The sequence below is a fragment of the Globicephala melas genome, chromosome 10, assembly GCF_963455315.2.
Source record: "Globicephala melas chromosome 10, mGloMel1.2, whole genome shotgun sequence".
Classification (NCBI taxonomy): domain Eukaryota; kingdom Metazoa; phylum Chordata; class Mammalia; order Artiodactyla; family Delphinidae; genus Globicephala; species Globicephala melas.
In genome coordinates, this window is record NC_083323.1 from 12,380,342 (window position 1) to 12,406,720 (window position 26,379).

Genomic DNA, 26,379 nt, shown 5'->3' on the forward strand with positions numbered 1-26,379 from the left:
CCCATTTGGTTTTTTGGTCTGAAGTAAACCTTATATTTATACAAATAAACCTTATATATCTTCTACATATATAACATTTATATATGTATTATATTATTCAAAGTGAAGTTTTGTTTTGTCTCAGCCAACTCTTCAAGGTTCGTTTCCATTGTGATTTTGTCATTATAGGAAGGCTGATAGGAGAAGGGACTGCTGAGAGCCTTGATTTTAGCTCCTTCACTTTATAGATGAAGAAAATGAAGTATAGAGAAATTCCCTTTCTTGAATTAAGTTGCTCAGGGTCACGCACCGTGGGGCAGACAGTTATGCTGGTGACCCCTGCTGAACCACACTTCTGGGTGGTCACTCGATTATGTAGCCTCCGCCCACATGGGGGAGTGGTCATGTGACTCTCCGGCCAATGAGACATTAGCAAGCAATGTTAGCAGAGGCTCCGTGAGCACTTAGGTACTGGTGCATGTCTTCTTGGAAGGGTCACTCTGGCGATGCCAATGGGGAGGGACCTCCAGTGGCTGAGAGCACAGGGTGATGGGGCTAGAGAGACACCCAGGTAGCTGTCCACAACCTGCTGCTCCATGAAGAAGGACAGCAGAGGGTTGAGCTTCTCTGGAGCATCTGAAAGCTTCAAATACCTAATGATATAAGTATAAACTCAAGGCTTCAACCTCGACTTCAAGCAAATGAACCAACAAAGATCAAGACATGCTCTTGAGGGCCTGGAAGTGAGGACTAGAGACCCCAGATGCAGTAGCATGGTTTGAGCATGGCGTGGGACACACAGGGTGCTCAAAACCACAACCAGATCCATTCCTTGGTCACGGTGCTTTGAGGATCTTCACGAGGGCTTTAGTATAAATAGCTGGGCATTGCTATTAGGAAACAGAGCCTGCCCTTGATAGTTTGCTGAGTTGAAGTCTGCAGAGAAAGCTCCACTGAGTTCTCCTTCCAGGTTGCTTGTGGGTTCAGCCATCTGCAGCCCATCCTTTTGTTGTCTTTATGCAATAATGCTGGGATTACAGCATCCATTCAGGTACTGTCTGAACAGGTACCTGGATTGGGTAGGTGACTCCTCTATCTAATTGCACCAAGGAAGATGTTGGAATCTAGCTTGATTCATGTTTTATGGAGCCTAAGTTTTATGCAATTCAGGGGACCTTTTCAAAGCAGGAGAATGCAATATTACAAGTATCAAATTCAGTCCAAGATCTTGGAAGGGACCCGTACAAAGGAGGAACCTCCAGAATGAAGTTTCATAGCTTTTCAGTAAATCCACCTCTGCTCCCATTTATGTAACAATTCCTTCAGCCAAAGCGTTCTTTCTCCTACTTCTTTACCTCTCACACTCCTACTAATACTTGAAGTATAAGTAAAACGTTCCCTTCTCTGGAAGCCTCTGGTTTCCCTAGGCAGATTGAATCACCTCAATACGGTGCTCCCACACCGCTCCATTTAACTCATATCCCCCCAGATCCTAATGTTCTGTCTAACCTAAGTGTCTGTCCTCTCCTGCCAGATCCACTCTTGACGCCAGGGACTGTGTCTTCTTGTTTTTGTTTCTCTAGGACCCAGAAGAGGACTCTGTAAGTGTTTATGGGATGGATAAGCCCTTGTCGAATCCTGGAGACTACCCATTCCTTTGTAAGACTCAAGGTCAACTACTGGCTTGATAAAGCTGGAACACGCCCAGCATGGAGGAGAAACAGTGAAGGAAAACTGTGGTCAGAGGTCTTTACTACACACACGCGCGCACACACACACACACACACACACAGATTCACAGCTTCCCAAGGTGCTACCAAAGGGCAGGGCTCTGTTGTAAGAAGTAGAAAAGTCCTTTCGTGTGATGCAGCGAGTTCTTTCTGCCCATCCACTGCATTTAACTCCAGGTCAAGGAACCAGACGATTAGCTGGAGTGACTTAGCCCTGAGGGGGACCAATTTTTTTAGCTGAGACCCCAGAGAAAGATTAGCAACAGCTTCCATTTAGAACCTTTCTTTGCAGAGCCTGAGGCTCATGGCAAACACTTTCATTAACCCTGATCTTTTCGTTAACACTGAACCTTTGTGGGGGTAGGGGAAGGGGTCAGTGCTTATTCGAGCCAATTTCCGGCTAGAACCCCGGGGACCAGAGAGAAAGTGAGTCAGTGTCTCCTGGGAGCTCAGGTGACGAGTTGGGCTCAGACCTTGGCTTTCTGAGGAACTAAGACCATCAGAACTGGAAGGGGCCCCAGGAGCCACATCTTGACCAATGTTATTTTAGAGTGGAGGAAGCTGAGCTGTCCAGACGGGGAGCAAATTGGCCACTGCTGCTCATGATGGGGACGGGACCAGAGCTGAGGCTTCCTGAATCCCAAGTCAGAAGTTTGTTTTATACCATGAAAGTCTGGATAAAGAGCACCTAGAGACCCGCTGTGGAAGATGTTAAGCCTAACCAGCGCCCTGGGAGGGGAGAAGGAGGAAGAGGCAGATGACCTGCCACTCATTGTCTCCGTCTTCGGGGGCTTGTTATGTTTTAACTAAATGATTCTCCTCCTTTGTGTACAAGAAAAAGAATTTGTTTATTTGGTTGCTCTTGACTCCCAGCCTGGTTTTTAGAGAAATCATGGCAAAGGAGATAGGGCCATAATTCTGGATTCAGAAGGCCTGAGTTCAAGACCCAGCTCTGTGCTTTCTGACCTTGTCGCCCTGGCAAGTCACTGCCTGTGTGGTAGCCACAGTTGTTTTGAATGATCAGACACCCATTTCCAACCTTCTCCTCCATCGCCAGCCTCCATCAAACAAACATGCTTGGAGAATCTAAATATTTGTTCTCTCACCTTCCCTCGCATCTAGGTGTGGCTTTTTGCAAAGTTTTGGCTACACAGTCTTAAGTGGAAGTCTGCTGGGGGGTTTCTGGGAGGGCTTTTTTTTAATCTATTTTTTTAAATTGAAGTATAGTTGATTTACAGTGTTGTGTTAATTTCTGCTGTACAGCAAAGTGACTCAGGTATACACATATGTACATTCTTTTTAATATTCTTTTCCGTTATGGTTTATCCCAGGATATTGAATATAGTTCCTTGTGCTATACAGTAGGACCTTGTTGTTTATCCATTCTATATATACTAGTTTGCATCTACTAACTCCAAACTCCCACTCCATCCCTCCCCCACCTCCCCTCCCCCTTGGCAACCACAAGTTTGTTCTCTATGTCTGTGAGTCTTTTTGTTTTTCCTGATAGAAGAGACAGACATCACTGACGCTGCTTTCTTTGCTTCTTCCTAATTGAGTGCAGATGTGATGGCTGGAGCTGAAGCAGTCGCTGTGTGTCCATGGGAGAAAGGTCAAGTGAATCGTACACATGCTGGCCATACCTCCAGGTTTCTTGTTAGACGAGAAACCCAAATTCACATTGGTATAAGTTACTGTTGGTTTCTTGTAGCTGAAAGCATTCTTATGTGGTATAAAATAGATAAACTTTTAGGTTATCTCTAGTGAATGACTATTATTTGTCAACCCAGAATCCATTTCCCTTTCTTCTGGTAGCAGCATCCCAGTTTTCCCAGGGGATCCCCTGTTCCTCTACTGTCAATCCACATGGTTGGGGGTGGAGCTGACTTCACCTCTGGCTGTACCCTAGGGTCCGTCAGAACGGTTCACACCCTCCCCTCAACCTTCGGGATAGACAGATTGAGGGATGCTTTGTGCCTTGGGAGTGGCTAGTGGCACCCAATGCCAGGACCTTTGTGATAATCCTGGGAAAGGGAGACTCTTCCCCTCAGACCTGAGAGGCTGGCTGACGCAGAGGAAAGCAGAGCGGAGAGATGGGAATGAGGTGGAGACATAACTGGATTTTAGATGCAGCCCCACTCACACTCTTCAGTTACTTGAGCTGACTCTTCCGTTTCAGGAGTCCAGACTTAGTGACGAGGTGGGGCCACTTAGCTTTAAACAATAGTTGTCACCAGAGCAGGGGCTCAGATCCTTGTCGAAAGTGAATCCATGTTTTGCCGAATTCTGCAGATGATCTGCTTACGAGACAGAACGCAGTCCCTGGGCTCCTCTTCCTTATTTGCCCTGTTAACATCTTGCTCAGAAATTTACTAGAGGATTTCTGTCAAGCCATCGCCGCTGTTCCTATGCGGATCTGCCCTCTTATTAGACCACCATGCAGCAAATCAGCTTCTTGGTCTGATGGCCATAAAAGGTCTTTTCCACCTGACCATCTTCTGCATTTATTCCCCTGAGATTACATTAAAATTCCATCCTACAGCCAAGAGCTCTTGGCCCGGCACCTTCTGTTCTCAGATTCCGAGCCTGCCTGCTCCGTGTTCTTTTATTCTGTGAATGAACTTGATCTCCGTTGGATTTTGTCCCAGAGCTCCTGGTCCACTTCTCCTTGTGCCCTGAGTCTGCCCTCCCCGCCTCCAGAGGACGCTTTCCAGACCTCCATCCCCTCCTATGATTCTCTGCAGTGGCTTATTGGGTGATCCCCCTGTGCCCACATGGGACCCCTCCAGCACCAGAAGAGGCAGAAAAGCATTTTCTTTGATAGCAAGAGGGCATGTTGTAAAGCACAAGAGAAGTGAGAAAAAGCAACCATTGTCCTGTTATTTGTTAACATTTAATTTCTAAAAGTATATACTTAGGGCAAAAAATTCAAACACTGCCAGGCATCAGGGAAAACAAATATTCCTCTCTCCATCATGTGAGACCATCAGCCCACTCTCTGGAAGTAATTGCTGTCAGGGTTTTTTTTGTATTTGTCTAGGAACTTTCTAGATATATAGATGTGAGTACGCACACACACATAACAAATATTGAGTGTCTACTATGTGCCAGGCCCTGTTTTGTTCACTGTTTGGGGAATACAGCAGTGTACAAATCAGATAATATCCTTGAACAGTAGAACTTTCATTCTACTGTTGGGAGATAGACAATAAATAAAGAAATGCATAATATGTCAGGTATTGATAAGCACTGTAAAAATTAAAAAATTGGGTAAGGGGTAGGGAATGACAAGGTGTGTATGTGCGTGCTCTCTTAGGTAGGATGGCCTGAGGGGGGCTGTCTGAGTACTATTTGATTGAGGGAGTGAGCCAGGCAAATAGCTAGAAAAGGATGTTTCAGGCAGTGACAGGAAGTGCAAAAGCCCTGGGGTAGGATTGTATTCAGCACTGTAGAGCAGTAGCTGGTAGGAGGCCAGCAACGCCGGAGCAGGGAGCCCTGGGGAAGATGATGGGAGCCACGGAAACTTCCGTGTTGGCCACGGGAAGGACTTTTTGACTTTATTCCACGTGAGGCAGGGAAGAACTTGAGGGTTTGAGTCATGATCTGACTCACATTCTCCCAGCATCCCTCTGGCTGCGGAGTGAAGAATAGAGCCCAGATGGGGCAAGGTGAGCACAAGGAAACAGTGAGGAGATGCTCGTGGCTGGCATCAAGGAGGTGGAGTTGGATGCTGGGTTTGCTGCTTGATTAGAAAAGATAGTCATCAGACAAATATCATATGATATCACTTATATGTGGAATCTAAAAAAATGATACCAATGAACTTATTTACAAAACAAAAATAGACTCACAGACACAGAAAACAAAGTTACGGTTACCAAAGGGGAAAGGGAGGGGGAGGGATAAATTGGGAGTTTGGGATTAACATATACACACTACTATATATAAAATAGATAAACAACGAGGACCCACTGTTTAGCACAGGGAACTATATTCATAATAACCTATAATGGAAAAGAATTGGAAAAAGAAAATATATTTATAACTGAATCACTTTACTATATACCTGAAACTAATACAACTTTGTAAATCAACTATACTTCAATTAAAAATATATATTTATAAAGAAAAGATAGTCATCAAAATTGCTGTAAAGATCTGAGCCTGAGCAACTGGAAGAAAGGCATTGCCATGTGCTGAGGAGAAAGGCCGAGGAAGAAGCACGTTTGGGGTGGGGAGTGAATAGAGTTTGTTTTCAGACGTGTTAAATTTGAGAGTGATGTCAGGTGGCCGTGGCCTGCAGCAGCCTGAAGCAGGGTTTCGGTTCCCAGCCAGAGACTGAGGTCGGGTCGCAGCGGTGAGAGCGCCAAATGCTAGCCACTCGACCAGTGGCCAGTGACAAGGCCCTGGCCCTTCGGCTTTGCAGAAAAGAATTCCCACAAAGATGGAAAGTAGTGAAACAAGTAAAGTGTTTATTAGAAGAAAACAGAGTACAGTACGTGGGGATAGACACACGGGGGGGCTCAGGGAGGGAGAGAGTCGCGCTCTCGTGGTAGTTTAAATCACTTATTTGGGTCATTTCTTCTAGGTTTTCTTTGGCCAATCCTTTCGATTTGCCTGGTTCAGAGTCCGTATTTGGTACATCTCAGGATCCTCCCGGGTGTGTGCGCATCTCTTAGCCAAGATGGAGTCTACTGAAGAGGCCTATGGGTAGCTAGCATCACTTACTCTGGGGTGGCGCCCCCTCGCGTTTGACCTCCAAGGAGCTTTTCTGTGCATGTGTAGTCGGGGAGGTCTCCTGACTTTGAGAATGAGGAATATGTGGTCTCATGTTCTATCTGGGCAGGGCCCAGCCTCCTCCCTCGATTGTCCGGCTGTTTTCGTCTTGGAGTATCGGTCCACAGAGAACGAACTCCAACTGTTTGCCCCGGGGGCCCACCTATCTTCTGCCTCAAGATGACATTAGACAGTCAAGTGGAGGTGTCAGGAGCACTCAAGGAAGAAGTCTAGATGAGAAATTCATTTGGGTGTTACGGTGGATGGTAAGCAGGGCATGCACTTTGTAGCTCTTCCTGTCAAGAGGAGGACTGTTTTCCCACCCCTTGAATCCGGGCTGGCCTTATGACTTGCTTTCAGCAGTGGACGCAGTGGAAGTGAGAAGTGAATTCTCAGGCCAAGCCTCAAGAGCCCTTGTACCTTCTGCCTTTGTGCTGTTGGAATCCTGTGACCACACTACGAGGAAGCCTACTGAGGCCCAGTCACCCTGTGGCCTCAGCTAACAGCCTACCAGACCCAGGCCTGTCTGTGAGTAAGGCCACCTGAGATTCCCCCGGTGGCCACTGACCGACTAGCTGACCACAGACACAGGAGCAGGCCCAGCCGAGATCAGCTAAGTCAGCACCGACTAGACCGGGAGCCCGGTCAAGCCTGAGCCAAAGAGATCATTATTTCAAGCAACTAAGTGTTGGTGGGATTTATTACGGTGCAGAAACCATCACATTCTGATGATGTGTTTAAATATCAGGATATCTGATCTGTTTCTTACTCAACTGAGCCCATGATATTGTTCTGAAACATGCCTTTTCCATTCAGTGATGTGTCTAATGACAGTTTCCCATGAGGTGTATTTCAGTCTCTCTCATTATGTTTTTCTTTTTTCTTTTTTTTTAAACTTATTTATTTATCTATTTTGAGCTGTGTTGGGTCTTCATTTCTGTGCGAGGGCTTTCTCTAGTTGTGGCAAGCGGGGGCCACTCTTCATCGCAGTGCGTGGGCCTCTCACTATCGTGGCCTCTCTTGTTGCGGAGCATAGGCTCCAGACGCGGAGGCTCAGTAGTTGTGGCTCAGGGGCCTAGTTGCTCCGCGGCATGTGGGATCCTCCCAGACCAGGGCTCGAACCCGTGTCCCCTGCATTAGCAGGCAGATTCTCAACCACTGTGCCACCAGGGAAGCCTCTCTCTCATTATTTTTAACAGCTGGATGAATATGCTATAATCAGTTGTCTCAACCAGTGTCTTATTTTGGTGGTTTCCAGGGTTTGCTGTCACAAAGCCTTGGTGAACATTCTTATAGACGGTATTTATATCCATGTGTATTTATCAGATAAGTTCTTGCAAAAACAATGAGTCAAAGAGATGTGCATTTAGAATATGAGTAGTTGTGAAGTTATCGTCCAAAATAATTTATTAATTTATGTTTCCTTCTATATGAGAGTGACTTTCATCAAGCCCTTACCAACACTTTGAAATATTTGCCAGCCTGAAAGTTAAAAAAAATGTATTGCATTACTGTTTTACTTACTTTTTTTGTGTGTGGTACGCGGGCCTCTCACTGTTGTGGCCTCTCCCGTTGCGGAGCACGGGCTCCGGACGCGCAGGCTCAGCGGCCATGGCTCACGGACCCAGCCGCTCCAGGGCACGTGGGATCTTCCCGGACCGGGGCACGAACCCGTGTCCCCTGCATCGGCAGGCGGACTCTCAACCACTGCGCCACCAGGGAAGCCCTACTTACATTTTTAAATGATGGATGAGGTTGAGACTATTTTTGTATGTTTAGTATCTATTTATATGTTTTTCCTGGGAATCTCTTATTTCTGCTCTTTGCCCATTTTGTGTCTTGTTTAGCCTTTTAAAAAACTGAACCATCAAAGGTCAATGAATATTAAAGAAATGTTACTGTATTTCTAAACACTTTCTAGATGTAGACTTTTAAACTTGAGTTCTAGAGGAGTTTGAAAGGCAATAAATAATCATTTCCTAACATCATGGTGTTTTACAAGTACAAAACACTTGGCTATATCATCTAATATAATCTCATAGCTAACTTCTGAGGCAGGTCCTGGTATCCCCAGAGAGATTAAGTAACTTTTAGGTCAGGAAAAATTGTGAAAGACTTTGAAATAAGCATAAAAAGATTGTTCTGTCTAGCGCACTCTTCCAGAATTTCTGCCCCTTTCATTGTCTGTGAGCTATTTTTCCACTCTGTATAATTGTTGGAAACTGGCACTAATGCAAATGATACTTGTCTATAGAAATGCAAATGAATTGTGCCTGGTGGAGATGCCACTGATTACTTCCCTGTGGCCATTGACCCTTTCTGTCTCTGTAATTCATTTCAGCATTCCTGATTGCCTCTGCTTGTGTCTGTTCTTTGAATTCTCCTTTGAACTGTTATGATGTCTTACTGGTTCCCCCATTAATTAGTGAGTTAGATAAAACGTTGGCACGTGTTCATTTTATATTTATATGATCGTACTGAAACCAGGGGGGCAGGGGGCAGGGCACAACCTTTAAAAGAATGAGATAGCCGTTGAGGATACGACATAAACTGGTTAGAACCAATTAGGTCCAAAGTGGTGGAAGATTCGACTTCCAGTAGACCTTGAGCCTCATTATACGCTCATTGTAATACATTAGCATACGCTAAACGAGACTCCCACCAGTGCCATTACATAGAAGGCCAAAAAGTGGGCAGTGGCCCAATTCCTGGAAATCCCCACCCCTTCTCCAAAGTAGTTGGAATAATCCTTCCACTCATTAGCCTATGAAATTACCCAGCCCATAAAAGTTAACCACCCTAGTTTCTCTCTCCCTCTTTCTTAGGCTTTTCAGCACAGAGTGAGGCTGGCCTTCTAACTAGGCCCCTTGCACAAATCCTGGGGAGTTAAACTCTGAAAAGAGCTTACTCTCTAACCCTTCATTCAAACTAGAAATGACAACATCTCTCCCCAAGCCAGCAGAATAACCAAAGACACTAAATTCTGTTTAAATTTTTAAAGAAATGTTTCTATATTTCCTTCCCTCTTTAGGACATTCATATCAAAGCCAAACAGAATGTGTTAGACATGGGCCTCTTGCAAGGTCATTGAGCGAATGTTCTGCTTGCAGGGGGAGGTCAGTACCATTCCTTCCACCAACCTGGACTGAGCTTCAGGGCACAGAGCCTCAGCTGTTCATGTCAATATCCAGTTCCATTTATGAAGTGCTCAGTAGGTGAGCCCTTATGAATGAATGAACAAACCTCTCCTTAGTCTCCTCTGTGCCTCTGTTCTCACCATAGTTCATCTCACTAAAGTAAGGGCCAGAAGGACCCTCAGAAGTCACCTTGTCCAACTGCCTGTTTTACAAATGAGGCCCAGAGGGGGTGAGTGACTGGCTGGAGGTCACACAGCAAATTAGAGGAAGTACAGGTGCAAGAGGACGACCTCTTCCTTCCAGAGATCATCCTGAGACCTCCCACAGTGTCTGTCGCCTGAAGCAGGAGGGTGACATTGGCCAGGAAAGATGAGAGCTTCCTTTATTGGTCACCTTGCTGCTAAGTCCGATGCAACCTTCCAAGGGACAACCTCAGGGTGGCTTCCTGGGCTGTGGGTTGTCTTTGGATCGTGAGATTGATTCCCCCAGAGACCTGGGCACCTTCCCGCCACCTGCCTTCACCTGGAGAAGAGAGCAGCTCCACTAAGGAGAGGATGTCTGGTCCCTGTGTGGAAGTGGCACAGATGTTGCCCCATTTGGGGTGCGGAGGTGCAAAAAAAGCAAAGTGCAGGGATGCAGGTCTGCTGGATGATGAGAGGGCCCGGGAGAGGCTGTGTCTCCCACGGGTGGCATGGCAGGAGGGCGATCCGGGTGGGGAGCCAGGCAGAGGCCAGCTGACCTTGAGCCGGTAAATAGCAACCTGTGGGAGGAGCCAGCCTGGGCCGTGCAGGGGGCAGCAGCATGGGGCCCTGTCACAAGGAGAGGCCAGGAGAGAGAAGTGAGCCCTGAACTTTACCTTGGGCTGTCCCTCGGCTTCCCAACCTTTCCCGGTTACTCTCGGGCAGCTCGGAGTGGGAGGGGGGCCAGGAAACATCGTCCCCATCCCGTCATTTACAGCAACTGTTTGTTGTGGAAAAGTCACTTTGCTTCTCAGAGTCGAGTTTCTGCATTAGCAAAAAATGGATAAATTAAAAATCTTACCTCATAGGGTCACTCATGGCTTTGTACAAACCGTTACCCATAGGAGTGTCTATTCGTGTACTGCTGCCGCCCCTCTGTTTGGCATCTGGTACACATTCCAAATCTGTGTTGACTCAGTGGACAGCTAAACCTTAGGGAGCATTTCCTAGGTGATGAGCGGTCGTTTCATCCTCATCAAATCTATGACTGTCCTCTGAGGGGCACAGTGACTCTTCCAGGCCACACTGCTGCTAAGCGCAGAGCTGGGATTCGAACCGGGGCCACCTGACTCCCCAGCCAGTGGGCTCGACCTCCACGCACCGCCCTTTACTCTGTGATCCTGCTCCATAAACTGGGAAGTTTTGCATAAGTAATACACGTGGGTCCCCGGAGGAGGGAGAGGAGTGTGATTGGCACTCAGTGGAGGAGGACACGGGGACAGAGGCAGTGACTTCTCCAGCATCCGGGCCTACTATCTTTCTATAAGAATTGTTGCACTTTTTACTGTAGACAGAGCTCCGGAGGTCCCCAGCCACACCCCCTCTCCCGCCCGCGACCGCCCCCCGCCGTCCGCCTCAGCCACTCACGACCACGTCTGGGTTTGTGGGCGGGGCCAAGTCGGCCTCGCTCGGCTGCGGCGAAGCCCCAAGGCTGCTGGTCTTCTGCTTCCGCCATTTGGCTCGCTGATTCTGGAACCAGATCTGAGATGAAGGCGAGAGAGGATGGAGATAAGCAAAAGGGATTTTCTCCATCTAGTTCCTCCCTCCAAAATGCATAATGACGGCGCCTTCCAAGGGACCAACCCTTTACAGTAGGAAGCTCCATGGCATCCAGGATTTCTTTGGATCTGATCTGCCTTGAGAGAGGGGGCCGGGGATCACAACCTTCAATACCTGCAGAAGTGTGGGCTCATGGGATGGGGTGAAGCAGCTGGGTGCCATGTAACTGGGAGTGGTGGAGTCTGCGGTGAACAGTGGCTAAAGGGGGCAGCTTCTCAGCTTTAGCCAACAGTCACCATGTGGAAATGTGAGGCCAGCGTTGCAAGCTCATCCAAATTCTAAGGCAGAAATCTTGATTTTTATGTGAAAGCGCTGAGATTTAAGATACCGTGCAGTTCATATAAAACCCATCTAGGTTCTTTCCTGCTGGTGGGCCACTGGTTTGCAGCCCCATTGGGCCCCGTGGCATCTGTAGGTTGGTTGAATATTGGTGGTTCCCTGTGTTCACAAGTGCCCTGATTGTCCATGACATGCTGCCATCTGCACTTGGTCATACTGCCGAGGCAGATGCTGAATTCTGGGCATTACACTAGGTGCAGATGCTACCCACCTAGCTGGTGACTGTTTTCAAATAGGAAGAAAAAGGGGAGAAGTCCAGACAGGGGCGGTCGTTCACCAGAAGAACAGTAGGTTCCAGTGAAATGAAGGGTGGAATGTTGACATAGACCCTGGAGCAGATTTTGAATTTGAATGAGTCCATCATATATTTTTTTAAATTTTTATTGAAATATAGTTGATTTACAATGTTGTGTTAGTTTCAGATGTACAGCAAAGTGATTCAGTTATACATATACATATAAATATATATATTCTTTTTTAACGTTCTCTTCCATTATAGGTTATAAGATATTGAAAGGTGGATGGGGGGAGGGATAAATTAGGAGGTTGTGATTAACATATACACACTACTATGTATAAAGTAGATAATCAACAAGGGCCTACTGTGTAGCGCAGGGAACTCTACTCGATACTCTGTAATAACCTATATGGGAAAAGAATCTGAAAAAAGAATAGATATATGTTTATGTACAATTAAACCACTTTGCTGTACGCCTGAAACTAACACAACATTGTATATCAAATATACTCCAATATAAAATTAAAAAAATTATATTGTTCTGTTTTTCAAGGATTGCTTTTTTGTTTATTCATTAAAAGTGAAATTATAAAAAAAAAGATATTGAGTATAGTTCCCCCATTATATTTGTTAAAAAAAAATGAAGAGTGATTTAGAAAACTGTTTTAGAGAGAGTGCCAACATGTAACAGTTGGATTTGCTAGAGCGGTTCTTGCAGGACTGGGGATATGCAGAGGGCGAGGCATACCCCTAGTGAGTGACAAGGGGCTACTGTATCTCTAACCACAGAGGAAGCCATAGGCACTTGGGGGGAAAAAAATGCCAGATCACAGATTAGGTCTCTGACCATGGAGGGTCCTTGCCACCTCTCTGTGCTGCCTCCAAAGTGATGCCCATGTGTTCTAGGTCAGGGGTTGGCAAACTAGAGCCTTGGGCTTTCTCTGGCCTCCTACCTGTATTTGTACAACCCTTGTGCTAAGAATGGTTTACACATTTTTAAATGGTTGGGAAAAAAATCTAAATGAGAATAATATTTGGTAACACATGCAAATGATACAAAATTCAAATTTTGGTGTTCACCACTACAGTTTTATTGGAACATGCTCAGTTGTTACATACTGTAAACTACGGCTGCTTTTGTGCTACAAAGGTAGAGTTGAATAGTTGTGACAGTGACGTTATGGCCCCCCAAAGCCTAACTTAATTAGCATCTTGTCCCTTACAGGAAAAGTCTGTTGAGCCCCGGTCTAGATTGTCAAGACCTATTTTGTGAATGAGGCTGTGTGGTGGACGAGGTTCTGGAGCTACAGCCAAGTACAGAAGGAGGGAGTGGAAGCAGATATCTATGCTACCTCCGTGTCCATCCCCCAAGGTGAGAAACCATCTTATAACTATGGTGGCCTCATTTCCTGGAAGATGATATTTGGCCAGTATAACTGTACTCATGGGATAAAGCCAATGGAAAATTTCTGATGGGACAGCCCTAGAGGGTGCAGGATACATGGGATCTTACCCATGGCCCCAAGTGCACTGAGGTGGGGGGCCGAGGGCAGGGATGGCTGTACCTGTACCCGAGCTTCTGGGAGGTTGATCCTGGCTGCCAGCTGGTTGCGGACGTAGGCATCAGGGTAGTGGGTAAAGTGGAAGATCTTCTCCAGCTCATGCAGCTGCTCTGTGGTGAAGGTGGTTCGGATCCTCCGCTTGCCCTTCCTCTCCTCTGGATGGAAGAGGGTCCAAGTTGGGTTAGTGACCTTGGTCTCAGTGAAGCTTTTGTGCTGTCTTGTTCTACCTGTTCAACCCCTGTTGCCACTACTTGGCCTCTAGCTCCTTAGGTTTGTAGTTTTACAAGGTTCTCTTTCCTAGAAACTCTGCTCCTAGGCTGACCCCACTCTCCCATCCATCCTGGACAGTGTGGCCAAGATGACCTTCTAGAAACTTCTTTGATTGTCCTTTCTGCTGCTCAGATGCCTTCAGACAAATTTCCCTTGTCTGTAACAAGGAATGGTAAACCACAGCTTGGGGGCCACATCTGGGCCACTGTTTGTTTTTAGAAATAAAGTTTTATTGGAACACAGCCTGACCCATGGGTTTATGTATTGTCTATGACTGCTTTGGGCAGCCCTAGGCGACTTTATATGGCAGAGTTGAGTCGTCGAAACAGAGACGGCAAAAGCTAAAATAATTACCATCCAGCCCTTTACAGAAAAAGCACAGCAGTCAGCCCCTGACAGCCTGTTTCCAACCACATAACTAGTCTCGTGCCCACTCAGAGCCGCTGCATCATAGGTGGGGTCCTAGTGCAAAAGGAAAATGTGGGTTCAGAAAGAAAGCTTTTTCCTTTCTTCCTCTCTCTCTCTTGACTTGTCAGGGTGGTTTTTTATTTGCTACTTAAGGCCCTGCTCCCTTGGGCACAGGGATACTAATAGCATGAGTGTGGACCCTCACAGGGCCCACCCTTCAACTTGGTGCCGGGGTGCCTGTGCCTGACCTTGACCCTCCTCACATCCGTGCCCTTCCCTCCCCAATACCCCCAACACAGACGACAGAGGAGGCAGCAGTCACTGGGGAGGGGCGGGGAAACAGGTGGCTGAGAGCCCATCCCAGGGAAGCAGGGAGGCGGTGAGAGGGGCGCTGAGCCTGAGCTGAGGCTCCAGGCCCCTGGTACGTGCTTCGTGGTTCCACTGGATCGCGCTTGCGAAACACAGATTCAAACATAAAATCATGAAGAATTTCAAGAGGGTGACCATGAGCTTTAACCCGCAAGTGCCAGGCCTCCTTCTGAGCGCAGGGCCCTGTGCAACTACACTGGTCACACACAGGCCCATGAAGCTAGGCCTGCGTGCCCGTGCGTGTGTGTGTGTGTGGGTGTTTGTGAGAGAGAGACGGGAAATCAGGTATTCAGTTTGGACGTGTTAAATTTGAGATGCCTGTTGGCTATTCAAACAAATGATCAAATAGGCAGATGCTTATGTGTTTGGAGCTCAAAGGGGATCTCGGGACTGAGGTTCACACTGGGGACTCATCAGCGTATATTTGGCCTTTGATCTCATGAGAGTGGGTGAGATCACTTAGGCAGGAGGAGAAAAGTGGAGGGTCTAGGAGTGAGCCTGGGTCCGTCCACTATTTAGAGGCTCAGGACCCAACGGGGGACCCAGGAGAAATCAATGAGGGAGGTCAAGAAGGACAGGTCTCTGTGGTAGGCGACAAGTGCAGTGACATGGACACCTAGCGAAGAAACTCTTTTAAGAAAGAAGGCTCAGCTGTGTCCATGCTGTGACTGGATTAATTGCAATGAGGACAGAGAGGGGGTCCTTGAACCTGGCTGCGTGAGGACCTTAACGTTAGCAGTTCCCACAGAATAGGGGCAGCAAGGGCTCAGGGGCAGTGGGCAGAGGAGAGAAGGGGAGGGGAATTGGAGGAGACAACAACTGTGTACATCTTCAGAAAGGTTTGCTGGGATGTGGAGGAAATATTGCAGTTGACAGCTGGAGAGACCATGATCATGTGGTCCCAGGGATTTAAAACAAATTAACAGTATAACATCACGTAATCTCTCTAGCCAATCTCTCTCTCAGTCTATTTTTGGGGGAACCCTACCTAAGACAGAGGGAGCTCAGATCCATAAAATTCCACAGAAAACGTGGGGGAAGAGAGGTTTGGAAAGAAGGGAGTGATCACAGACTTTAAATTAGAGAAGATGAAGGGGAAGAAAAATAAGAAGCAATCAGTGTGTTTATTCAACACCTGTTAAGTACCAGGTACAGTGCTAAACCCTGACCTTGGCCTGTGTGTATGTATATTTAGCTTGCCTTGTTCCAACATGGATTTGTGAGGCATGTGGTCCCGAATTTGGCATTCAGGACATCATTGAGGTCCACAGGAAGACTACTTGGGTTGAATTAGGATGGTCAAAGCCAAGCGAAAAAGAACAATTTTGTGTTATCCACAAACACACAGTGTCTCTGATACTGGATAGGAACTTCAACAAGTATATGTTGTATTAAATTGGATGCGGTGTGAGTGGTTGGGGTGAAGTCAAGGTGGTGAGGAAAAGAAGAACTTTTATGTCGAGAAGGTGCGAAAAAGGCTAGAGGGAGGTTGGGGAAAAGTCTGGAGTGCGGCCTGGAGCATATATCTAAAGCCTCTCAGGAGGAGAAACTGAGGAAGAAGAGTGAGGGCTTTGGCGGATGCTTGATGGAGCAGGGCTGCGGGGCAGGCTGGTCAGAGGTGCTCATTATGCCTGGCATTGAGTTGTTCAGGACAGGACAACGGGAGCTCAGGTCATCAGCAGAGAGTGAAGGAGGTGGGAGGGATTAGAGGCTGGAGGAATGAAGAAGGGATTTGGAAAGCTGCTCTGGAGAAGGGTGAGAGAAGCTAGGAGAGTAGGGAGGATGGAGATTCAACCAGCCTTGCTGTACCTCCTGATGAAACCAAGGGACGGCGAACATTGGAGGAAGCACCAAACCAGGTGGGGCAGGTTTGTCTCTCTGACCATGGACTTCTGAGGCCAGGGTTACAATTCTAGTCTGACTTGCAACAAAGACCGCATGATGCAATTTTAGGAATAGTAGGAAAGGTACCCCCCCACCCCCCCACACACAGATCACCTTCACTTTTGGGGCCAATTCCTACCATTCTAGTTGACCACCATGGCTCCTGATTTCTTTCTCACTCCTGTAAGAAAAGTCTGCTCTCAGAAATGATGGTGAATCTAGGTACGTCCTGTCCTAGCATCCCTCACGCACATTGGCAAGACTCAAACCCTCTGGGGAAAGAAGCCTGCTGTTCTCTGTGTCTGTGTCTGTGTCTCTCCACTGTGAGCTCCTGGAGGGCAGGGACTATACATTGGACTTGCTGAGTAACTGGCACCTATCGGGAGCTTCATAATTATTTGCTCTAAATGAATAAAGGTGAAGTTTAGGCTCTGTTCTCAACCCATTCGGCAGACAAGACACTGTCACAAGAAACGACGCGGAATGATTTGTGTGGACTCTTGTGCACTGTCAGATGTCACAGGTCGGGAGAGAGCAGAATTAGCTGGAAAGGAGGGGTGGGGATCTAAACTCTTGTTGAGGTCTCCTTACTTCCACTCAGTCCGCTTTCTTTTTCCCCCCAAAAGAGGTAAAACGACCACAAACTATGAGCTGGAGTAGACACGGTGAAAAATGGATTTCACTTGTGGTGGTTTAACAGCTGAAGAGATCAATTAACTTTTATGTGTGTGTGTGTGCTTATTATCCGTCCTGCTATTATTGGACAGTAGAAAACCCACTAAGCTGAATGTCAGAAGCCCTGAACTCTGTTCCTGGCTCCAGTCTACAGCTTGGGCCATGTTTTATTTACTCTCTGGGCCTCAGTCTCTCCATCTGTAGAAATGGGCTAGGACAGAGGGTTTGAATGATCAAATCGCTAAGGCCCTGACATGCTGTAATTCTTTTTCTCTTCAGTTGGAGGCTGAATGGCTTAAAAGGCCCGGCCTTGGGCTTGCCTGGTGGGTGAAAGGAGAGGGCCAGAGAGGAGAGATTTCTGCTGAGGATAACTCTCCCGGCTGAATTGCTCCTGCATCTCTGAGAATCAACAAGTGCATTTCATAGTCTGCCTTTGGTCTCACCCCTCCTGACTACCCCTCATTTTTGTTAGTCCATTTTTTTTCCCCTCAAAGTACTTTTACTCATTTTTCTGACTCTTGGAAGCTTCTTGGGAGTTCCGGACAGCGAGGTTTCAAACATGATTACCCCCTAGAGTAAGCTATTGGATTGTGAACCAGCTGATGTGATCTGATTTCTCTCCTTCTCTATCCCCTTTTCCCTCCTCAAGTCCACCCTACTTTTTAAATTTAAAAAAAGAGATATTTATTCTATGTTTAGAGCTGGTGATGTATTTAAGGGATAGAGCCAAACCCAGCCAGAACTGATGTAGAGAGAAATGGCAAGCCATGCTGAAAGTATTCATTCATTCATTCATTCATTCATTCACGAGGTCAGCATGTTAGATGATATTAGTGATACAGGGCAGTACTATAGAAAATTGCAAAAAAATTTCACAGAATGGAAGATTCCAGGTTGGACGGGCAAACTGAGGTCAAGGACAGCATGGATCTGGGATCCTTCTGGGAATACAGAGCTTTGGAATAGAGGATACTGAACAGAAAACGTAGGGTGCTGAACCGGAATACAGGAAAGTAGGCAAAGTGGAGAACAGAGGATTAGAAACAGAATGTAGATTGTAGTAGAAATAAGCCATCTCCTCCTTTTTCCCCAGAAGGAAAGTTAGGCAAACAAGGGCTCATGACTAAGCATGAGGCTTAATAAAATGATTATTTCAAGTTTTCATTTGTGTAATTAAGGGAGCAGCTATTAGGATATATATGGCTTTCCCGTATTTCCTGTAGGACCAGAAGGGCATCGTTTGGAGATAAGGTGAAGAGGAAAAGATCTGAACCCTACCCTGCAAAATAATTGGGGAGGGGCTGCTTGGCAAGTTATGGGCCAGTAAGAAAAATATTGTTCTCATTAGCTTTGAACTATACATTCTCAGGATAAATGTTTATTCTTGAGAGACGATGATACTGATGGTGATGGGATCTATGTGTATGTGCCCAACAGCTGTAGTGACTTCTCTTGTGAAGAAAGAGGGGTGTCTAAAATTCACATGGTTGGCGAGATGGAGGCTGAGCCCCAAGTGGACCGGGCTGCAGGACTCAAGGGCCAAAGCCCCTCCCCTAAGACTGATCATGGGTTCTTGGGGTGTCAATAGTCAAACACTGATTGTCCCCGTCCAACTCTTCTTGGGATGTTATCTGGGACTGAATATCCCTAAATTGGAGAACTATAAAAAGGAGTGGTAGGGAGAGGGGTCCTGGAGTTGAGATCACCCCCAGTGAGTAGGGGTCCCTGAAATATGACTAGTGACACCCCACCAGAAGAGCCATTTTGGGAGACAGATAGACTTGAGCCTGGAGCTAGGGGAACAAGGTTAGGATCTAAGGCTGGACCTTGTTAAAATTTTAACTCCTTAGGTCTGCCTCATTCAATATGGTAGCCACTATCTGCTTGTGGCTGTTAAAATAAAATAAAAAATACAGTTCCTTAGTCACACTAGGCATAGGTCAATAGCCACATGTGGCCAGTGGCTACCATATTGGACAGCACAGATATAGAACATTTCCATTATCAGAGAAAGTTCTATTGGATAGTGAGTGCTACCTTACTGGTTTTCTCATTGGGTTCTTGAACAAGTCATACTCTGGGTCTCACTTTACGTCTCTTCTCGTGTTGCAGTTTCCTCTAATTGCCACGTTTGTCTAGGAAGGAGAGTATCCATCAGTCATAGAGCTGACTTTGATGGTGCTGGGAAAACTGGAAGTACAGGGAAAGTGAGAGGAAGGGAAGACTGGCCCAGGCCCATCTCTCTGCTGGTGACTGGGGAGAAGGAACGTGTCCAGTGGAGAGGATGGTGCCCTGGAGCTCCGGGTGGTGACTCAGAGCACAGTGACCTGCCCATGGTCCACAGGGCAGGGAGGATGGGGGAGAGCAGAATCTGAGGGGCTGGCTCAGGAAGTATGAAGGTCAACACTTCAGTTTTCCCATCAAATGCAGGAGGAGGCTGCTCTAGGAAAGGAGTGAGGGGACCAGGAAGCCTGAGGCTTGGGTTACAGACCACAGTAGGTAATGAGAGAGATGAAGCAGGGGAGGGAGGCAGAACAGCATAAATGGAATGTGGAACCGAGAAGAAGGCAGAACACAGGACTCTGCAGGTAGAATTTTGGAACCAGAAGGAACCTCATTAAACAGGAAGCTGGAAGTACCAGTTCATGGTTGGAGCGCCCATTGCATGGGATGATTCTTAATCATGGGGAAGGGCTGGGATGTTCTGGCCCCCGGCTCAGAGAGGACGATGGGGAGTGTGGAGCCCCATCCAAGGGCACCCGGGAGAGGGTGGGGAGACGGGGCAGGAAGCGGGCAGGGAACTGCCGCCCCTTTCAAGTTGCCCCTCACCCGGTTATTAATTGTTGGAGCTGTGAATCCCACTTCAGTGGGTCTTCAAAGAGAACGAGTCAGCAGAACTTAATTAAACCTGAGATGTTTAGCACATTGATCATAAGAAATACACAATTTACACAGGTGATTAGGTCACCTAATTATAAACGGATGGTTTTCCGTGCATGGCTCCCTCCCCTGATTGCTCCTTCTCTGCCGTCTGCTAATTGGCCGCTCAGCTAAGGCCCCGGGGGCTTTGCTGCTGGGCTGAGACTCCGGAAACGGGCCTTGTCCTTGTCTTCCCAAGGCAGCGGGTTCGGCAGGATGGAGATCCAGGCTCCCTTTGGGGCCCTCCTGCAGGGTGAGGACACCTGAACAGGACAGGTGGGGTGCAGGGAGGTGCCTCCCAGGGCAGAGATGCTCTGGCCTCTTCCCTCCGGGTGTGGTCCTGGACTTCTACAGTTCCCTGTGCCCACAGCGTGCAAGGCACGCTCCTTGGCCCAGCATTCAAGCTCTTCAGGCTCCCCGCTTCCCAGGGTCATCTGCTTTCTACCCAATCATCACTTCCATTATTTCTACGCCACCTGATGGCTTCTAGATTCCCCAGATCGGCCATGCCTTTTTATCCTCCAGGGACTTGCTCTCACTACCCCCTACATCTGCAAGCCTGTCCTCCTCCTTTGCCTAGTAAACTCTTACTCATCCATCAAAACCCAGATCAGTCAAAGATTTCCTTCTCTCCAAGGTCTGTTGTGAATCTCCATGTGGAAACACAACAGGTTTTTTGTTTAATCGATAAGTAAAGAGTGCTAAATTTCAGTGTGCAAGAAACCAGCCTCCATATTTGTACAAAAAAATCTCTCTCAATCTTCATGTATCCATGTATCAAAGTGTTAATGGTACTTACTACTGCATAGGAGATGGTAGAGTTATAGCTACATTTTCTTTTATCTTCTTTCTGTTTATCTGTATTTTTAATTTTTCTATAATAAATGTGGATTACTTGTATAAATAAACAACAACCCAGCAAATACAGCTAGAGTGGAAAGAGATGAGGATAAAGAAATTGCTAAAAGAAACAGCTGAGAGACCATTGGAAAGCTCACCAGCCATGGATTTGCGCCCTGTTCCCAGGGGTGACTGGGTCAGTGCCCATCCGCCCCTCAGCAGCGTGAAGATGGTTATTTTCCACATGTATGGTCTCCCTTTCATAGTATTTTTTATATATGGCTCTCAGCATATATGTCCCCTCATACTCTATCACACTTTTCATATGTGTTTTTTCTTTTTAAAATAGAGGTTTTACCTTTGTTTAAAGGATTTTGTGCGGGAAAGCTACAAAACAAATAGCACGAGGGCTCCTCTCTTGACACCTTGTGAGGGCACCAGAGTGTAGCCTGCTCCGTCCCCCATTCATCCAAGGTCTCTCTGACTGTGCAACTCAGCCGAAGCCTGAAATTCCCCAAACGTAGGTTTTAAAGATGCTGATGGACATAGATAAAGGCCAAGGTGCTTAGCTTGGCACACGTGACCTCAGCCTACCTCATGCCTCTCATCTCCGCTGACATTGGTCCATGATTTCTCAACTCCAGCCACCCTGAGTTTCTTTGTTTCTCAAAAGAAATATTCCTTTTTATTCCTCTGGGCTGCTTCACCTGCTTCCCTCTGCCTGGCGTGCTCTCTCCCCTCCTCTGCCTGGCTGCTGTCTCAGATGCCACCTCCTTCTGAAGTCTTCCTTCAAGCAGAGTTTGTTGCTGTCTCCTCTGCGTTCTCAAAGCACTGTGTCAGGGTTGTATGTTTCTCTGTGTTGTTACAGTGTAGCTCTCGAGACAGTGTGCTTGGATTTGGGCACAGGGTACTGCAACGTGGGCTGATTACATGTGCTTTCAAGGTGGCATCATATTTCAACAGTTATGAGAAGGTGTGTGTGTGTGTGTGTGTGTGTGTGTTTGCTTCCCTCCTGCCCTTATTCCTTTCCATTCTATACTTGTGACAATGCAGGGGAACAGACAGACGACACAAGCTGTGAAGCTAGAGGATGTTTTCTGATGTGACACAGGAAGTGTCACAGAACTTGTTTCTATTCAGTGCGGGAATGCATATTCAGTTACCCTTCCTGCCGAGAACTGAGGAGGAAGTTAACTAGCTCTTATCTCTGTGAAAATACATACAGAAGGCCAGCCCAAGTGCAGGTGTGCAGAGTACCCAGATTAGAGGTATCCAAGGCCCCAGGCCCTGTAAACAGGGAGAAGAGCCATTTCTGGCCAAAAAATGCTTAACAACTGCTACAGTACAAGGAGTATTTGGAGGAGTAAACCTCTGTGGCAACAAGCATTGATTAAAAGAAAGGAAAAAAGGAACTTTGAGAGTTCTATATATGGAGACCGAAAGTGACCTATGAGGGGTCATAAGGAATAAGAAACCATCAACCCAGTGTGGAAGAGTGTGAGGACAAGAAGAGGAACAGCGAGAAGAAGGCTTGGCCCCAGCCCTGAGCCAGGGCTCCCCCTCCCAGGGCCCAGAGCAGAGCAGAGCCACTGCCTTTAGTTCTAGGCAGCTGGGGGCTGAGGAGGGAGGGCAGGGGAAGGAGGGAGGGGAGGGGGAGAAGAGAAAAGAAAGAGGAAGGGGACAGGGAAGAGAGGGGGGAAAGAGGAAAATGAGGGGGACGAAGAAGTGAGGAAAGGGGGAGTGGGTTGAACCGTGTTCCCCTCAAGAAGAAATGTCTAAGTTCTAATCCCTGGTCCCTGTGAATGTGACCTTATGTGGAAATAGGGTCTTTGCAGATATGATTAGGCTAAAGTTTTGTTTTGTTTTTTTTTTTTTTTTGCGGTACGCGGGCCTCTCACTGCTGTGGCCTCTCCCGTTGCGGAGCACAGGCTCCGGACGCGCAGGCTGAGCGGCCATGGCTCACGGGCTCAGCCGCTCCGCATCATGTAGGATCTTCCCGGACCGGGTCATGAACCCGTGTCCCCTGCGTCGGCAGGCGGACTCTCAACCGCTGCGCCACCAGGGAAAGCCCTGCTAAGGATCTTGAGATGCGATTCTCCTGGATTTAGGGTGGGCCTTAAATCCGATGGCAGGTGTCTTTATGAGAGAAAGGAGAGGAGGGTTCCACACAGACCCAGAGGCCTGTAGACGCGTCTACAAGCCGAAGACGGCTGTAGATGGTCAGCAACCACCGAAAGCTGGGAGAGAGCCATTTGAGCAGGTTTTCCCTCAGGGCCTCTGCAAGGAATCAACCCTACCAACACCTTGGTTTTGGAATTCTGGTTCTGAACTTCTAAGATAATACATTTCTGTTGTTTTAAGCCATTCAGTTCGTGGTAATTTGGTACAATGGCCACAGGAAGCTCAGACAGAGGGAGAGGATGAGGGAAAGAAGAGGAAGAGGAGGAAGAAGGGGGAGGGCCGCAGAGGCTTCTAAGGGGCAAAGTCTGGAGGCATTGAAAGGGCAAGAAAGACTGAAGTGGGAGAGATGCTCCATGTGCCTGGAAAGTGAGGGACAGGAGGCCGTGGTGGGGGATGAACCTGGGGATCGGCAGGGCCAGTCTGTGAAGGACTTTGAATGTCACACCAGTGGGTTAGGGGCTGATGAAGTACAGCCTGAGGCCGGATCTGGCCCTCTGCCTGTTATTGTAAATAAAGTTTTATTGGAAGGTAGACATACCCGTTCATTTATACCTTGTCTCCTTTTCAGCTGTGATGATAGAGTTGAGTAATTGCCACAGAGACCATCTAGCTATCAAAACTTAATGTGAGGCCCTTTGTAGAAACGCTGCTGACTACGGCAAGAAGATATTCTTCCAGGCTCAAGAATTCCACGGTGCCCCCGGCCACCTCCACCAGATAAGAGGGGCGGAAGTTAGCACCGCCCCAAGATGGTGTTACCAGGACTCTCATTGCTGACCCCACTTCTGCTCCAGGTGGGTGGCCACTACTTCTGGTTTTATTCACCTTTGCCTCCCCAGCCTGCCGCCTGGCCCAGAGTAAGCACTCAGCAATGATTCACTGAGGGACTGAATGGCCCATGAATGGACAAGGGAAGATATCTGTGTCCTTCCCAGGCCAGAAGATCCACACTGGTTTACCCACTGAAGTGGCCCCTTCTTTGCCCATCTTCCTCTCCCCTTTCCCCGCCGGGACTCGCAATTTCCCTGCAGAGGGTCATCAGTGGGACAGGTGCAGAGATGATCTCTTTCTTTCCAGGGTCTGATCCTCCAGTACAAAGTCACTTCCTCCTGACTGGGTCTCCCTGGACTTTGAGGACCCCCGAGCTCTGGGGGGCTTTCCTCTCTCAGGAGGAGTGAGCGGGCAGCTGGGCTTAGCATCCCTTCAAATTGGGAGACCCTCTTGGATTTTTCCACGGAGGCTGGGGAAGGTCCAAGCCTTAGATTATGAGGGTCCCTGTGAGAGTGGGAAGCTGTGGGGAGGGACCTGGGTCTCTGCCATGAGAAATGAGGGAGGCCCAGCACTGGCCTTGGTCTGGATCGCCGACCTGGCCCCGGATCTGGCCCGTATTGCTCTGTAGCACCGAACAAGCCAGTTTGCCTCTCTGGACTCCAGCCTCCTCAAAAAAACGGTCCTTGGACCACCTGCGTCAGACTCACTTGGGAGAGCTTTGCTAAGATAGATTCCTGGCCTCCACCCTAGACTGGAGGCAGAGTCTTAGGTGCCAGGCCTGGAATTCTGCCTCTTCACAAGCTCCCTAGGGGATTGGGATCCTGAGGTAACGCTTTGCAGTCAACCTCCAGGAGCCCCTCTGTGAAGCCCTTTAAGTGGAGACAAAGAGGAGTTTATTCCTCTGTTGTTATTATTGGGACAGGGGAGGGCCTGGATGCACCTCTTCTGTCCTGTTGCCCATTCCCTGAGGGCTCCTGCATGCTGTGTGTGTGTGTGTGTGTGTGTGTGTGTGTGTGTGTGTGTGTGTGTTTGGTGGGGAACAGGACAGAGGTGGAGAGGCATCAGCTGGGCCACCAGCACTGGCGGAGCTGGGGCTTCCTGGGGGGCAGTGAGAGGTGGAGGTGGTGAGTAGGTCCTGCCCCGCCTGGCACGGACACCCCTCTGCAGGGAGGAAGCTTCTGCCATGGAAAATGCCCACGAGTGACACCACCGAGGCTTTTGCGCAAGCAGCTTCTCGTGGAATCGGTCGTGGCATGTCGGAGCGGGGAGGGCCCGTAGGAATTTTCTAGCTCTGCTCTTTCGTGTTCCAGATGAGGAAACGAAGGCCCAGCCAGGGCAGCGGCTTGCCTGAGGTCCTCCAGTGCATCGGTGCCAGACCAGGTCTTAGAGGCCAGGTTTCTGGAATCCCAGCTTCCTGCCCTCCCCGCCCAGCCTAGCATCTCACAGACTCCAACTCTTTGCAGTTTGTGCAAGTTACCTTTATAGTTTCTGACATGCTGGCATCTCACCTGCATTATTACTTACTTCACATTTAAACAGACTGTTTTTTTGTTTTACCTAAATAAATACATTTATTTTAAAAGAAAACCTCACATCATGACCATAAGTGGGTAAATGGTATCATGTGTCATAAATAGAAGGTTAGTGTAGAAATCATTACAGAACGATTGACATAAATAATCTTTGTAGACGGGAATAAAGATGCAGATGTAGAGAATGGACTTGAGGACACGGGGAGGGGGAAGGGTAAGCTGGGACGAAGTGAGAGTGGCATGGACATATATCCACTACCAAATGTAAAATAGATAGCTAGTGGGAAGCAGCTGCATAGCACAGGGAGATCAGCTCGGTGCTTTGTGACCACCTAGAGGGGTGGGATAGGGAGGGCGGGAGGGAGACGCAAGAGGTAGGGGATATGGGGATGTATGTATACACGTAGCTGATTCACTTTGTTATACAGCAGAAACTAACACACCACTGTAAAGCAATTATACTCCAATAAAGATGTTAAAAAAAAAAATCTTTGTCTGCCTGCCCCTCGAAGTCATCTTGAAAACCACCACGGCGACCCTTAGGAATCTTGGACGTGCTGAATTCCAGCCCAGCGGGGAGATGGATGGATTTAGGCCACATTCAGGAATACTCTAGAGTGGATGGTCTCAGACCACCAGGGTTCAGTTCTAATGCTACCCACTCTGCGGTTTTTGCAGGTGATTTGTCTTCCTGGTTTCATCAGCTCTAAGGCAGGGCTCACAACTGGATATGGATAGAACAACGGCCGTGAGATTGCCATGAGAGCCGTGGAGTACCGTCCAGTCTTACAACTGCTATTTTCGTAAGCGCTCACTGGGGGGTCTCCTCTGGGTCCAGCGGGATAGCTGGCGTGAAACATGCCAGCAGCTTCGGGGGGGGTTTAGAATGACTGGCCTCCTTTTTGCCATCAGCCAATGTCAGGCTAGGAGAAGGCAAGCTGCTCTGGGAGGGGAAATAAGATCTCTCTTT

At 47.9% G+C, this 26,379-nt stretch overlaps 1 protein-coding gene across 1 annotated transcript in view; it reads right to left on the reverse strand.

The window, feature by feature from the left end:
* The window catches only part of ISX (intestine specific homeobox), a 150,555-nt gene that overhangs the window by 121,739 nt on the left and 2,437 nt on the right, over positions 1 to 26,379 (reverse strand). Inside the window, 4 exon segments of the mRNA XM_060306204.1 lie at positions 10,135 to 10,241; positions 10,243 to 10,431; positions 11,230 to 11,343; positions 13,564 to 13,715. Of these exon segments, the coding sequence (XP_060162187.1) occupies positions 10,135 to 10,241; positions 10,243 to 10,431; positions 11,230 to 11,343; positions 13,564 to 13,715 (562 nt within the window).